We start from the raw sequence: 15,281 nt of genomic DNA, 5'->3' as shown, positions 1-15,281 counted from the left end.
TGTCTCTCTTTCCGTTGTTGCCAGCTAACTGCAGGTGCAGCCCCTACCTGGGAGTGGGACCATCACAATGTAAAAGTTCCATATAGCTCTTATCGTTTATGACTGAGCAGAGAATACGTCTGATTAGCCACTGGGAATGAGGCGCATTGTTTAGAATCGGGGCTTTGAAGCCACTGGGTGTGTTTTTCATGCTTACAGGGTGTTTCTGCCTCACCCCTTGTGATAGCTGGCTGAGATCTCAATTTCCAAAAGGCATCTCAATGGACTGAGAGCTCATACTATCTGAGAGCAGTAGTTCTCACCCTGGAACGTTCTAGAACCACCAGTGCTTGGCCTTTGACCCATACCAATGAAGTCAGACTCTGGCAGGGGTGTTTGGGTATCAATATTTCTGTGAAAGGCCTCAGGTGATTCTAATGCGTAGCCAGGATTAAGAACCGTTCTCTGAGACTGGTAACTCACGCGAGACTGGTGAGCAGGAAGACAGGAGCGAAGTTTTCACGTTTTTTTGCATCATTTTCTCAGGCTCCTTCACCTCCCTCAACCTTCTCTTTGCCCTATTTAAATCTATACGGCCCACAATGCCTGCATCAAATTTCTGCTTTGGAGAATAATCCATCAGTTCTGCAAATGAAATGCTCAAATAGAGTATGCTTGACAGTCTAGGATTTCCCCATTGATTTAATTATCTAATTACTGGAGCCGGCTGCCAAGCACAAACAGATTTCATTCATTTTCACTATTTTATAACACAGTTCAAAGAACATTTGAATTTCTAATTCAATTTTTGTTCTTTTGAGACTGTTCTGGAGTTTCGGAGCTCTCTAATCATAGCTCCATTATTGGGCTTATAATCATTTTGGGGGGTTGCACTTTACTTTTGGTGTATAATACATGTGCTGAGGGGGGATTGGTGCTGAGATAGCTTAATTATTCTAAACTGGTTTTGTCTCAGATAGACTCCCCTCAAAGCTGATGGGGGCACGGAGGATGCCAAGACCGAGGTAGAAATAAGAGCATCCAGGTTAGGAAACAAAGTGCTTCTCTTCCCCCACGTGCCTGTGCTTTAGAACTGTACCAACGTCTCAGCTCAAGAGCACACCTGCTCGGTGTCCTTTACCCAGAAACCAGGAAAGCTGAGCAGCTCTGGGGCAATAAAGAAAACTGCGTGGTTAAGACAGTGTCCCGGACTTGACTAGAGAACCTCTTTGTTTGAGAAGCTGTGATTCTGCAACTGAGCCTCCCCAGTTCATGGGTTACAAGGAGCGGCAAGTTGTGGGAGAGCCCTCCCCCCTGGCCAGAGGACCAAACACTGCCGGCCACCAGCAGGGTGATGCTGCAGCCTCACACATCACGGCCTAGGTATCAAATTCGCCACACCTCAGGGCAATTCCACCTCTGCCCCAAACCAGCAGATGCTCACTTTTGAAAGCAGTAGGAACTACCATACACACGGCGCATTTAGGAATTTTTTTCTTGTGAAGGTCCAACCAGGAGTGCACAATTTCCAAATGACCAGCAGGTGGCACTAAAAGGCAGATGCAGCGCAAGATGGGGGCTTAACCTCCACAACCCCCAGGTAAGAACCTGGGAGCCCACAGACCCTCTCTGGCCTGCAGAGTACGAAAGAACTGATTTTTAAATTACCTTCCAACATTTTTAGAATGAGTACAGGTATTTTATATAAAACCTCCAGATTCTCTTGAAATACTGAAACATCTAGAAACAATGGACTCTCATTCTACCAGGTCAAGAGCTGCCTGGAGCTGAGTGGCAACTGTCCTTTAGAGAGGCCAACTTGTCACTGTCCCTCGTCCACTCAAGTTAACGCCAGACACTGTGGGCACTGGATTTTGGCACCCTGCACACACCCTCAGCCCAACCTGTACACTTCATCTCACTGCAAAGTGTCTTTAAAATCACAAAGCAAGGAGAAGCGAACGTAAAGGATGGGGAACTTCCCCGGTGACACGACTCAGAAGAGGATTTAAGCGAATTTGCATGGGCTGTCCAGGAGTCTGGGACGTTGCCTGAGAGGCAGAGTAGCCTTTGGGGACCTAAGCATGAGCAGCCTGCTCGGTGATGGGACCTCAAGGCAGGCTCTCAAGCTACCTTCCCCTCCTGTTTGTTCTCCAGTAGGTAGAGGGCAAGGGGAAATCATCTTCTAAGCTTTCCTCAGGCTGTGGAAAATGCAGGACTCGTGCATCGGCGAGCTGAAGGGAGAGGGCAGCTGTGCTCTGAAGCCCTTTCCTTCCTGGACGCACCAGCACAGGAGCCTGCAACCCACGGAGGGCACCACGGCTGTGTGGCTGCTCCTGGCTACGTGCGCCTTGTACTAACGTTTGCACTGGGAGCTTCTCGAAGTCCAGGAGGATGCCTGGGTATAGTCTAAGCCAGCGCTACGTGCACATTCATCAACCCGCCACCAAGGGCAGAGAGACGGGAGACTCATCCGTGGAGCAGACAGATGATCTCACAAAGGTACACCCTCCTCCCAGGTCCTCACCGCCCTGCCTCGTCAGATTTATGGGATTCGTTCACCAAGACCCGTGACACGAAGGGTCATTTTCCCCTGCCCTTTGCTTCCTGTGTAGTGCCTAGATTCCTAACAATGGGAGCGAGTAAGGAGAATATTGCGGCGCACACACACACCCAAATAAAATGCAGATGTTCTTCTCAAGCCATCCACGATGGCTCCTCTTCCTTAGGAATTCACCCTCCGGTCTGAACTCCTGTTTCTAAATACATCATAGCTCCTTGCAAAACACCCGAGCTGCCCGCAGCACCTTTGCACATGCTCAGTGGGGAAGAGCGAAGAGCTAAACACTGTGAGGCAGGAAGTCGTAACTGGCTTTAGAAAGCTCCACGGGCTCTTCTGCTTTCCGCTCTCCTCCAAAAAGCACAGGCTTAATGCTTTTCTCGTGTGTAGAAGCTCACCCAGCTTAGAGAAGAGGCTACAGACCACCACTGCAGTGGAAGGCTCTAGACCAAGATTACGTGCGTGGGAGAGGAGACCACTGCGGAACGGCGCCTGCACCCCGGTCCTCAGTTATCCCTAGAAAGGATGGTGGAAAGAACCCCGAGAAGGTGCCGTGGGGCCAGGGATGTGGAAGGAGGCCGATGGGAGGAGGAGGAAGCTGACTGTGGGCCATTAAGTCAGCGGACACCATCCACAGGGAACACGGTCTGTACCTGGAGCTGTCGCATCTGCTGCAGCTGGAGCCTGAGTTCGGCCACATTCCTCTTCATGTCGAGCAGGCTCATGTGGGCGGCGGAGGTGGCAGCAGGCGGGAGCTGGCTGGGTGGCCCCGAGGACTCCAGGGCGCCAAGAGGCTTCCCGCCGGAAACCTGGGGAGTTCCTAGGAGAAAAGAGCAGCAGAGTCCCTGAGAATGCCAGGAAGGAAAGTCTAAGCTTCAAGTCCCATCCCAACAGACTACCGGTAACTCTGAAAATGCCCATTTCCTTCATGATGAAAAGAATCATGAAAAATGACACTGGTTCTCTAAAGGGCAAAAAGAGGGAATCGAATTTAAATAAATTAAGGAACGTGCATGCAGTGTTATAGGGTGTAGTCTGTAGAAGTCATGTTCTAGAAGTTTGGTGCTACAGGAAGGGAGATTACAGAGCGGTATGTACAACATGATGCCATATTAAGGAACCTAGCTGTCTGTCTATCTATCCATGTGTCTTCTTTAAACACACGGGTTCGCACAGAAAAAAGACAGATGTACATATAACAAAGTGTTAACAGTAACGTTAGCTGGTGGTATTCTGTGAGTTTTCTATTTTTGATATCACCACTTTTTGTATTTTAAAATTTGCATAGTGAATATCTATAATTTTTTTGGCGGGGGGCTGCATCACATGGCTTGTGGGATCTTATTTCCCAGACCAGGGATCAAACCCATGCTGCCTGCAGTGGTAGCACGGAGTCTTAACCACTAGACCACCAGAGAATTCCCTATAATTTTATAATAGAAAAAATAACTTAAAACTCTGTGCCCTAACACAGGCTGCTTCCTGTGACTATTCCCTATAGGCAGATGTATCCCAAGAACACCCACTTAGTTCTGGGCAGAGATGTGGCCGATCACCAAGGGGAAACTAATAGGAACTGGGTGCTCCCTTCGGGTTTCCAGCCCCAAGGAAGCAGGACCTCTGCGTACACCTCCTTTAGTGAGAAAATCAGGCATGACGCGAATATTCTCGAGGAGAAGAATCAAAAAAAGAGGCAGCAGAGAGAAACTCTTCCTCAACAGTTTTGTTGCTGCCATAAACTTCTGCTCCCCGAGTGCAACTTAAATCATCCTCATGTAGTTCCTAAGTCCACCTGGGAAGGGCCTGATTTGACCAAGTCTGTTTTAAAAATGTCCCCCAAGGATCCCAGGTAGCACTCACAGGATCGGCAAGGTGTGGGAATCAAAGGGAGATGCTATTTCCTTTTTAGGACAATGCAATTCTGTGGAAGAGGCTTCAAGTAGAGAGAAGACAAGGAGTCCACAACACACACACACACAACTCACTCACACCTGAAGGGGCTGTTCAGCTCTCTTTCCCGTAAGGGACAAAGTGGAAGGTTTGCTTAGTTCAGGCCGGCCTTGCACGGCAGAACCTCTCGCTGCTCTGTGTACCTGGAGTGCTTAGAGCACAGCAGCCTCTCTTTCCATCTACGCTCAACAGCCGTGGAGACCTGTCCTTCCCCAGACTGCACAGCCCCGCAAGCTGCTGCCACGGCCATGGACGGTGCGCCAGTGAGCAAGGAAGTGCCTCGAAACCGTCCTCTGACTTGCGTGGCCTCAGCAGTGCCAACGGAGAGCTGACGGAGCACCAAATTCCTCACCCCTGGGCGCCCGTCCCAACGGAACTGGTCTCCCACCTCTCGTGGCCCCCTTGGAGAGTCGGGGGAACACATGGGAAAGCATTTGAAGGATTTACAAAGGAGACCCAGCAGACCAGACGGTGAGCTTTTTGTTATCTTTATGAGCCCAACTGGCCACTTGCGTCATCACCAGTCATGACTCTGACCGACTTTTGACCATCCCCCAGATCAACATCACCCTCGAAAGAGCAGGATTTGCCATCTCTGTAGTTATTCCAGAGAGGGTTCCCTAACTGTGAAGGTCCTCAGTGCAAGAACATCCAGGAACATTTCCAGTAACAGCAGCCTGTCCGAGTTAACACGGTTAATACTTCAAGTTAATACTTGAAGTTAATACTTCAAGAACAAGTATTCTGAGGGGATGACAATGAACTGGAAGTCTTCCTTTAAGACTCAGGTTACTTTATCATCACTCCACATTCTCAGGCACAGGTGTGTGTGTACACGCACGCATGCGTGCACGCACACCCCCCCTACCCTCACCACACAACTTCATCTGTACAAATGATGACACCCTCAAGGTGTTTCTCCAACAAAAATGACACTGCGCTAGCCAGCTACTCCTGTTCGGGAATGAGAACCGTCCTGCTAATTCCTCAGCCAAATGAAGGCACATATTCCTTCAACAATCGTGCTTCTCCTCGTGTATCCTGAGGTCACCGTCGCACCTTGCCGACATCCTCCGTGGAGGAGGGGCTCAAGTTCACGCGCCATCTGCGAGAATTGAGTACCGATAACGGGTTTAAAATATGTCTTTCACAACCGAGTTTCTTTATGGAACCTATGCTCATGTATAAAATTTCCTCATCTATAACCTCTTAATCCACTGAGTCCGGTTTCCAACTCCATCATTCACTGCACTGGCCCTTTAGAAGGTGACCAGTGGTCAGCTGTCAATCCAACAGACGCTGCGTTGCCATCATGGCACCCTGATGTGATGCTGGGCTTCGTCAGTCACTCCTTTCCTTCTCAGTAACTGAAACTTTCCTTTCCCTCGTCTTCTTCCCTCTCCACAGCCCATCTTGGCCAGCCTCTTTCCTAATTTCTTCCTCGGCCAACCTTCTGAATCCTGGCCTGCTTCTTCTCTCACTGGACATGACTTCAAGGGAGGTCACTTCCACAACGCCACCTGCCAAGGTCCTCCACATCTTTGCCTCCAGCACACGATTCTCTTTACAGCCCCGTCCCCATACCTTCATGCTGCTACAGGACTTTTCCACAAGCAGGTTGAATTTATTATTTCTACTTATTTCCCCCAAATCTCTTTTGAACTCATTTTAGCCAATGGCACTATTATTCACTCAAGTATTTAAACCAGAAACCTGGAAGTCATTCTCAGCATCCACTTCCTAGTTGTGTGACCTTGGGCAACTGACTTAACCTCTCTCTCTCTCCCTCAGTTTCCTCATCTGTAAAATGGTTGTAAGGGTGATTGTGCAGGATGATGGAATTAACACATAAACTGCTCCGCCTGGTGTCTGGCACGGAAGGACCCCACTGTGATTGGCTGTGATTATCTTTTTTTAAAATTTTTTAAAAAATTTAGTTTATTTTTCGCTGTGTTGGGTCTTCGTTGCTGCACGTGGGCTTTCTCTAGTTGCGGTGAGTGGAGGCTACTCTTCGTTGCGGTGTGCGGGCTTCTCACTGCAGCGGCACCTTGTTGCGGGGCATGGTCTCTAGGCACGTGGGCCTCAGTAGTTGTGGCACGCAGGCTCAGTAGTTGTGGCTCACGGGCTCTAGGGCACAGGCTCAGTAGTTGTGGTGCACGGGCTTAGTTGCTCTGCGGCATGTGGGATCTTCCTGGACCAGAGCTCAAACCCGGGGGTCCCCTGCACTGGCAGGCGGATTCTTAGCCCCTGTGCCACCAGGGAAGCCCTGGCTGTGATTATTTCTCTAAGCAGAGCGAGGGGGAGGAGCCCCACCTGGAGTGGCAGCAGGTGGCAGTGGTGACAGGCTGAGAGCTATAGGCAGGTGCCCCAAAATCTATGGATGGAGCTGATCTGGTGGGTGCGGACCCCGAGTGGTAAATGAGTTCTGCTTCAGATTAGTCACAGGACCTGGGACCCACTCTCCGAACCCACATGTGGGGTGGTCACATTCTATAGGGAGGAGAGTCAGGCAGCTTATCCTCAGAACCTCCCTTTCCCTGCACCTCACACTCTCCAGGCAACAGCCTCTTCTTCCTCCTACCAAGTCCGCTCTTAGGTAACTTACTTCAGTCAGGTATATCTTATTAAGTACACATTTGATGGGAATTTAATGGGTTTGGGGTTGGCCAGACTGGCTGCATATCTTACTAGCTCCACAGCTAACATCTTCTTTACAGGGTTATGTGTTTAAATGATATAATACACTATAAAACACAGGTTATGACCGTGAAATGGGAAGTTCCTTCTGTTCTCTTATACCCACGGTCAACCAAATATTCCTAAAGTAACAGCAAGTCTGGGTTTCCCTTTTTCATGTACCCTTGGCCAAATGAGCTTCCTTGACTTACTATATAATTCCGTGTACTTGTCTACAGAACAGGGATAATACTTCTCGTCGCTAACTTCGTAGGATTCTGGAAGAACGTATTTTGCACGCCGTACAAGGCTGCTATGGCAACGAAAGCCCTGTGGACCACATGTAGCCGACAGATTAGAATGAGAAAGACCAACCTCAGCAGAGACGCAGGGGAGCAAACCCACGTGTGTGCTGCCAGTGGCATCGAAAATTGGCCCAGCCTTTCAGAAGAGAGAACTGGCATGTGTCACCAGTGCCACTGAGCTGTTTGTCCCTTTGGCTTTATTAACTCCACTCTGGGAAATGCATCCCAAAGAAATGACACCTGCTCCTTCCCCCATGCTTGAAAAAAGACATTTGCAAACTTTTTCAAAACGAAGAAATGAAGCAACCTACATTTCTTTAAAGGGACTGGGGCACTTTAACACAAAAGGATGAGGTATCGTGATGTCATGAGATAGCACGTCATGCTTGGTGGAGCACGCTGATGTGTGTCACGTGTGTACGGATGTGTGTTCAGTGTCGTCATCTGGAACATGGGAATCATGAGTGTACCTGTCCCACGAGGCTGCGTCAGGGGGTAACAAGTTCAGGTTAGAAAAGCACTTAGAACAGTGCCCGGTACATAGGAAACTTCACTAAATGCTTCCTATTATTACTATTAATTATTATTTTACCAAAAGGAATAAAGAAGAATACAAAACAGCATGTACATATCGATTAGAACAATGGTATTGGATATGAATAATTTCTAGAATAGGATCCAGAGGAGTGAAATGTTTTAGTGTTTGGTAGCTTCCCCCTCCCAACCCCCCAACTTTATTAGTTATAATTGACATGTAACACTGTACAACTTTAAGGTGTACAATGTGTTGACTGGATACACTTACACATTGCCACATGATTATTATCTAACTCGCCCATCCTGTCACATAATTACCATGTCTTTCTTGGGGTGAGAACATTGAAGACCTATTCTCTTGGCAACTTTCAAGTATATAGTTCAACACTGTTATCTACAATCACCATGCTGTACCTTAGAACTTATTCATCTTCTAACTGCAAGTTGGTACTTTTTGACCAACATCTCCCATGTCCCCCACCCCTGGCAACCACCCTTCTGCTGTTTCTACGAGTTCAGTAGGTGCCTTTTTTTCTGTAGGTTCATAATAGATCAGAAAATAGATGAATAAATATCTCCAAAGCAACCTGGCAGTTGCTATGAAGACAAGCTCAGCAATTTCCATGAAACGATTCTCTGGCTGCCACCAAGGTCACTGACTGATTTCTAAGTAAACCAACCAATCCCATGAGGACTTGGAATGCTGGAAGAGCAGCCCTGCTGGCTTTATGGCTGAAGGGCCTGAACTTGGCTGGAGCGGAACCAGGACCAATAGACGTCTCAACTGAAGTCCCCAGTTCTGTCCATTCTACCGTGTGGCACTACACTCTGTGGGGCTTCCTCCGAATTAGGGGTTTCACCCAACTTGCCACATGCTTTCTGAGTAATTCAGTAGCCAAGCATGTCCCTGGTGACGATTTCTATTTCTAACCCAAGGGAAGGGAAGACTTCATATTCTTGAGAGAGGCCCACCTTGAGTCTGCAGGATAAGATGGACATCAAATATACCTGGATACTAGTAAAGGGCACAGGGGCTATAACTGGGGCCTCTTTGAGGGGTTGCTGGCATTTGAAAGCAGGCCCTGGTCCAAGCACGCCTCTTTCTCCTGCCTTGACCCATGGGGGCACCCTATCAGCTCGTGCCCCTTTCTCATCCGGTCACATCCTGCAGCTGGGCTGAGGCCCTTCCCCGCTGTAGAACCTTCCACTGCCTTCCCTCTGCACTTAGAATAGTATCTAAATTCCTCACCACAACATCTGTACATGCTTTGCTCTCTACCTGAATGGCTCTTTCCTTCTGTCCTCATCCTTTCGGCCTCAGTTTGTTTTACTTCCTCAGGGAAATGGCCTTGGTTGAGGCCAGCTCTGTTGGGTAAACATTCATCCTGCACTTTTTCTTAACACTCAGCACACATATAATGACCTGTCCCAGATCCATTTTCTGCATTGGATTAGGGAGCAGGGAGCCTCGTCCTAGTGATGTCCACTGCCCTGGTCCAGTATCAGGCATATAAGCATTTGTTGGATATATGGCCTCATAAATGAATAAATGAATGAGGAAGTGAATAAATGAATGAAGACTGAAGGGAGAGGACTAAAGACCGCCCCCTGCAAACTAATGACTCATCTGGAATTTCAGCATTAAGCAGGGAAGGGGTGGTGCAGGGAGTTACCCCAGAGCCTCTGAAGTTGCATCAGATAGGTGACTTGGGGAGAGGTTAATACGCTTGGAAGCAAACCAGGCTCATCAAAGGCACCGTCCAGGCCTCCTGCAGGTCTGGAGGACACTCACCTGCACCATCTGTGTGGTTCTTACTGGCTGTGGTTTTCATCATTTTCTCGCTGAAGGAAAGAAAAAGAGAGTCAGCGATCCGGTTTCCCAAATGCGTTTCCCCCCCCTTCCATTCACTATTCTAAGCAATCAGCAGCAGCTAGTGAGGGTATTAAGCAATGAAGGTATTTCAGCGTCAGCACCACTACTGGCCGGGATGGAAAAGGCTTCCCAGGTGTGCAGCTGAGGCACGCTCATGGCCCTCAGATGACGGAGGATGTGGATACATGTGGATGGTGGCGGCAGGCACTGCACAGTGGTCCATGAAGCCACATGCACTGGGAAGCCCATTTACCCTTCTTGGGCCAAAGAATTACCAGAAATACACAAGCAAACAAACCATGATTCATAGAGATGCGGGTATTTTCAGCCTTGAAATGATTACAAGAAAACGATTGGAATGAATGAATGATCTTAATCATTAAAGAGAAACAGATTGAATTACTTTGAATTGGTTTGCTTTTTTTTTTTTTTTTTTTACCTAGATGCATCTTTGCTATTACTTGTAAGGGGCCCTTTAAAAAGCGCAGACTGAACAAGGCCAGTTAAACTGGCAATCTGTTTCTCCATGGCTTGCATCCTCTCTCTGTAAAACAAGAGAATTGTTTGTTAAAGCTTATGTTGACTTTCAGACTGGTTCGTCTAGGTGAATGATCATCTGAGGGTTATAAAAGTTCCACTTAGCAGGCCTCCAAAGTTCACCCCAACCTGGCTCGGGGAAGCTACCGAGCCTGCACATTCCCACTGAGCTCAAGATTTGATGGACAGAGTTTAGTATTAACCCGATGACCTTACTGAAAAGACACTGGACAGACCAGCAGAGGCCTCATGGAAAACGGAGAAGCTTGGAAATAATTCTCTTTGTGCATCTTTGTGTGTTTGAGCCTTTCTGCCCTTCTTTTACTATTTGACCTCTGCACCAGGGGGACCCTAGGCCACTTCTGAGCTGTGTTCCTCCCCGCAGCTGGGAGGCTGCTGACTGACTTTGGTGTAAACGATGGAGATGTTCGTTGTGTGTCTGGAGTAAAACTTGTTGTAAAGCCCAAGAGCAACACAAAGCGAATGTCTCTTACGAACACGGAAAAGTGTGCTTGACATCAATGTCTTCCTTGAGGGTAGAGGGTCCTCAACTCAATGTCATAGGAACCTGGGGGCTTTTACAGGATCAAGCAGGAAAACAAATACCCCTAACAACTCGGTTATCTCAAGACCTAAATAAAAACTCTTCCCGATTTTGATATTATGCACAGACACCACACCTCTCTGTTCAGGGCTCTCCGGGGCTACGCACAATGCATGTAGCTTTTGAAACTGGCTCCCATTTCTGTACGTCAGACAATGGCAGCGCCAAGGAACTATTCCCAGTATTCCCAACACATTATCTAATCACCACCACAGAGTGACCTCTGCTAAGGACGGCCATCACACACGCACTGGCATGTGAATTCAGTTACACCTACTTGGTAGTTCAGGACAATAAAAGAGAGAAGGGAGAAGAGTCAGAACAGTGTGGACACCTGGACTGCCATCGTATGCCATCAGCAAGTGTCTAGTCCCAGCCTGAGACAGAAAAGGGACCCCATTCTTCACGGGGGGTCTCAGTCCCATGGGCCTCTTGTAGTATGAGCAATGGTGATGATTCCTGGGCTACAAACAGCACTTTCAGACACTGTGGCTTTTAAATACAAGCCAACTGCTTTACCTGGTACCCAACAGAAAAAGTCATGGGGTCTGTTCTTTCACTAGAACAAAATAACTGATATGCTGCACTTCACGAGAGATGCTGTATCTGTATCTTGAACTTCATGGCAATCAAGAGGACTTTCAAGGGTAATTTTGTTCATACACAACTTTTTGGTCTTGCGTTTTGCCTTTGGAATATAACTCTTAGTGCCGTAAAAAAAAACCCATTGAGAGTCATTTCACAATCGCAAGCTTCTGACTTCAGAATTCCATGCATTTTCTTTAGTTTAAAATGGACGGTTGTGTCACAATACTGGGTTTCTTGGATGTAAGTCGTGCAGTCTGGAGAGTTAATGGTTGTCAACCCACTGGGGGGAAAAATTAAGCATTAATAGTATGATCTCTTTGTTCTAATAGTGTGGAAAGAAGAAATCTCAAACAGTGAGAAGAGATATGCATCTACCCGGAATGACTTTCCAAGTGTTTTCAGGCATAGCTGTGAACGCTAAACCTCTGAGCTGCAGAGCATTTTCAGTTATACGTGTATTCTTGGCGGCCTGTCTGCCATTAAGCAGTGCATTGCCAAAGAGAAAAATAAGTAAGAAATTCCACTCACGAAAGCAGGTTAGTAAATACCCATGGGAGATTCCAAGTTTATCAGACCCAAGTTGCATGGCAGCTCAGAAGCGATGGGGTGGTGGCTTGTCTCCATGTGTCAGGGGTACAGACTCACACAAATGAGCTCTTGGGAAATGGACCACTTCTGGGAGGACCTGCTGAGTTCCAGGTAGAAGTTGTCCAGAACCCCCATTCTTCCCACAGTAAGGCTGGAAGCCAAACTCAAGACCCTAAGAGTGGCGGAGAGCTACCCCGAGATGTACGAGTTTAACGCTCTTATTCAATCCTAGGCAAATGCAAAGGATTTCATTTCTTTTAAAATGGCAGGACATTCTTAGGGTCTAGACAGCTTTGGTTAGGAAGAGGCTTAACGGGTTCTGTGAAGCTGTAGTGCAGGATACGAAGGTGCGGAGACTGACTACACTCAAGAGACAATCACATTAAGAGATGTAAACAGTAGGTAAGTCCACAGATGCAGAGAATAAGCAAGAGTCTGGTGGGAGAGAAACGGCAGACGGATTCCAGTGCTGGCCTAGGCACGGTCCTGATTAGGGCTAAATCAGTGTACTCTCTGGTCCCTCTCTGGTCACCAGCTTTCATTAACTGGTCTAACAAAGGAGGGCAGCAGCATTAAAAACTGAAACAAAGCACTAGAATCATTCCAGATTCAAGACATTGACCATCAACAGATTCATCACCATGGTGAGAACTGCCGAGTGGTTCAGCACAGGTGGGTCCTCTCAGAGGGGTGTCCACAGGGCTTCGTACACGCCTTTGGCATCCGCCTTGGCTCAGCAGGTACTTGGCTTCTCACCCATCTTCCCCTAGACAACGGTTTTAGGATGCAGAGAAAGAAAACCCCCAAACGGCGCCCCAGTCTCCTGACTACCCAGGGATGACGTTGACATAGGATGAGGGTCTGGATGCTGCAGAGCAACAGCCCTGCGTTTAGTCCAGATATCCACACGCTTGTTCTCCTTTTTGTATCTGTGAGGACAGGACGGGATGCTCCTTGGGTGGCCTCCGCCAGGCTATGTCACCAGTGGGGTCACCAGGAAGGAGACATGATCTGCCAGAACCTTGAGAGTTCAGTACACTTGAGCTTGACGGTCGAGGGAGAGCGATTCTCTCCCCCTGCTCAGGAAACAGTGCATGCCCCAGGCGCTGTGCACACGGATTGCACATGCGTGTTTCACCGTCTTGGCCAAATCCACTTCACAGAAATACAATTCTTTTGACACATGGTAATGAGAAAAATTTTCCCCTCCTGTTTAATCATCAAAGTGTTTCTGGTTTCAGGATTCATTTGAGGGAGATTATCTGATTTATAAATTCATAAATAAGATTGTCTTTCCATTTCATGGTTGGTAATCTGGAAACAATTTTATGGTTTAACTAAATTTCAGCAACTGGAAACTTAGGCAGACTTCTCCCATGATGAAATGTTATGAAGTATATTTTAATGGGAAAGGGGAAAAAAGAGAAATGCAGTGGAAGAAGAGAAATTAAAACAACCCTGTCATTTTATTGCAGTGGCAATTTTGTACGATAATCATCAGAAGACTAAAGATGCTTAAGTTAATTGTTGCCAGTATCGCTTGGTTTAAGGTATTCCAGGGCAGGTATAATTACTGTTGAAAAGATGGTCTAAAAGTGATTTCAGAAACCATTTTATATCATTCCATAAACCATATTTATGTGATTAGTACGTATGGTTAACTAGTCATTTAGTGTCATAAGTCGGGCTGGCTGAATGAATTTTCTCGGGGTCCAAACATAATATTAATAAAAAATTCAAATCCAATCCAAGGAACGTGCTGATCCCAGTATTAAATTCCTGTTGCTACAACCAGCTTTCCTGCGAGCCCCATGTCTGCCTGTGAAGATGAAGCAAAACCCAGTCTGCTCGTGGTCTGCTCTCTTGTCTGCAGAGTCCAGGGAAGGAAAAAAAAAAAAAAATCTGCATTTGGGGAGATATTTTTAGCCAGTTGAGTCCATTCATACGACTTTGATTTAAGTTTTCACTTTCAATGTTTTTTGACTGGGGACTTGTCTTTGGACTGACTGAGGCCTCCTTAAGCCTGAATTAAGTCTTTATCATTGTGTATCTAGGTAAATTAATGGCTATTAAAAAACAAGTAGTATGAGAATAGAATTCCCCTATAATAAACCCCTAAGGTAATGTTTTTAAATATCCAAAGTGCTGGGAGCTGGCTGACACCAGCCAACCAAGCTGATGTGACAAGGTCCCAAGTCCGCATTCACCTTTGTAACCAGTTACTAACTTTGGAACGTAGTGGTACAGGATAGTCAGCAGCCACTATAGTAACCAGGGCTGGCTTTCTGAGAGTACTTGCTAGGTGGTCCATCATTCCCTTCTAGTGCTAATATTTTGTAATTATTTTTCTGGTTCCTGCTCATTCCCTGTCAACTCTCTCCCCTTCAGAAAGTGATAAATGGTCAATGAGTCATCAACAAACATTTCTGAGCACTTAATATGTGCTAGGTACCATGTGAGCTGCTGTGGACGTGGCAAGTATCATCATTCTTAAGCAATGCCTGCCTTTCACAAAGTCAATTTTTTTTTCTAGGTGCAATCTAAGTGACTTAAAACCCTTTCGTCTTGGCAGTGCCGAAGGCGTTTTTCCCAGAACTTGAATAGTGAACAGGTCGAAATCTAGGCCATGCCCTTGTTTGTTCATGCCCCGATTCTCTGCTATGAGGGAAAAAAATCCAGTGTAATTGAAGACACTGTTTTTAGATGAATTCAACAGAGTACTGGAGTTCAAATGATCTGAATTTGTGGTAAAGCTTTAAGGAGGACTCTGAGCCATGAGCTTTCTATTTCTGCCCAAAGGTAACCTACTGGTGAAAGAGCTGATAACTAAGGACATTCTTCTAAAAATGCCCAATAAATTTAACTTCTCATGGAAACACCTAGATTTATTGGGGAGATATTAACAGAGTTAGTGGTAATTGCAACGGGGCTACAATGACACGTACCTCTAAATATTTCATAGGCAACAGTACTGCCTGGGTACCACTGCATGCTCCCTGGGGATAACAACCACATCTCGCACCTTTTCTTGCATCCTCAGTCCTTAGAGGAGGACGGGGCACACAGAGGCTCATGAAGAAATAT

The 15,281-nt window shown here is 47.0% G+C and overlaps 1 protein-coding gene across 7 annotated transcripts in view; it reads right to left on the bottom strand.

Moving 5' to 3' along the window:
- KIAA1217 (KIAA1217 ortholog) overlaps positions 1–15,281 on the bottom strand; it is a 330,037-nt gene that overhangs the window by 48,676 nt on the left and 266,080 nt on the right. For 4 of the 7 annotated variants that reach the window (XM_060161598.1, XM_060161607.1, XM_060161576.1 and 1 more), the window contains 2 exons: positions 9,800–9,849; positions 3,193–3,359 (listed from right to left, as the gene is read on the bottom strand). In XM_060161598.1, coding sequence (XP_060017581.1) covers positions 3,193–3,359; positions 9,800–9,849 — 217 coding nt within the window. Of the gene's footprint in view, positions 1–3,192; positions 3,360–9,799; positions 9,850–10,319; positions 10,425–15,281 lie in introns of all 7 variants that reach the window. The other 3 variants (XM_060161618.1, XM_060161567.1, XM_060161584.1) reach the window with 1 other exon arrangement.

This window comes from Lagenorhynchus albirostris, chromosome 1 (assembly GCF_949774975.1).
Source record: "Lagenorhynchus albirostris chromosome 1, mLagAlb1.1, whole genome shotgun sequence".
NCBI lineage: Eukaryota > Metazoa > Chordata > Mammalia > Artiodactyla > Delphinidae > Lagenorhynchus > Lagenorhynchus albirostris.
This window is presented reverse-complemented; position numbering and strand designations above follow the sequence as displayed.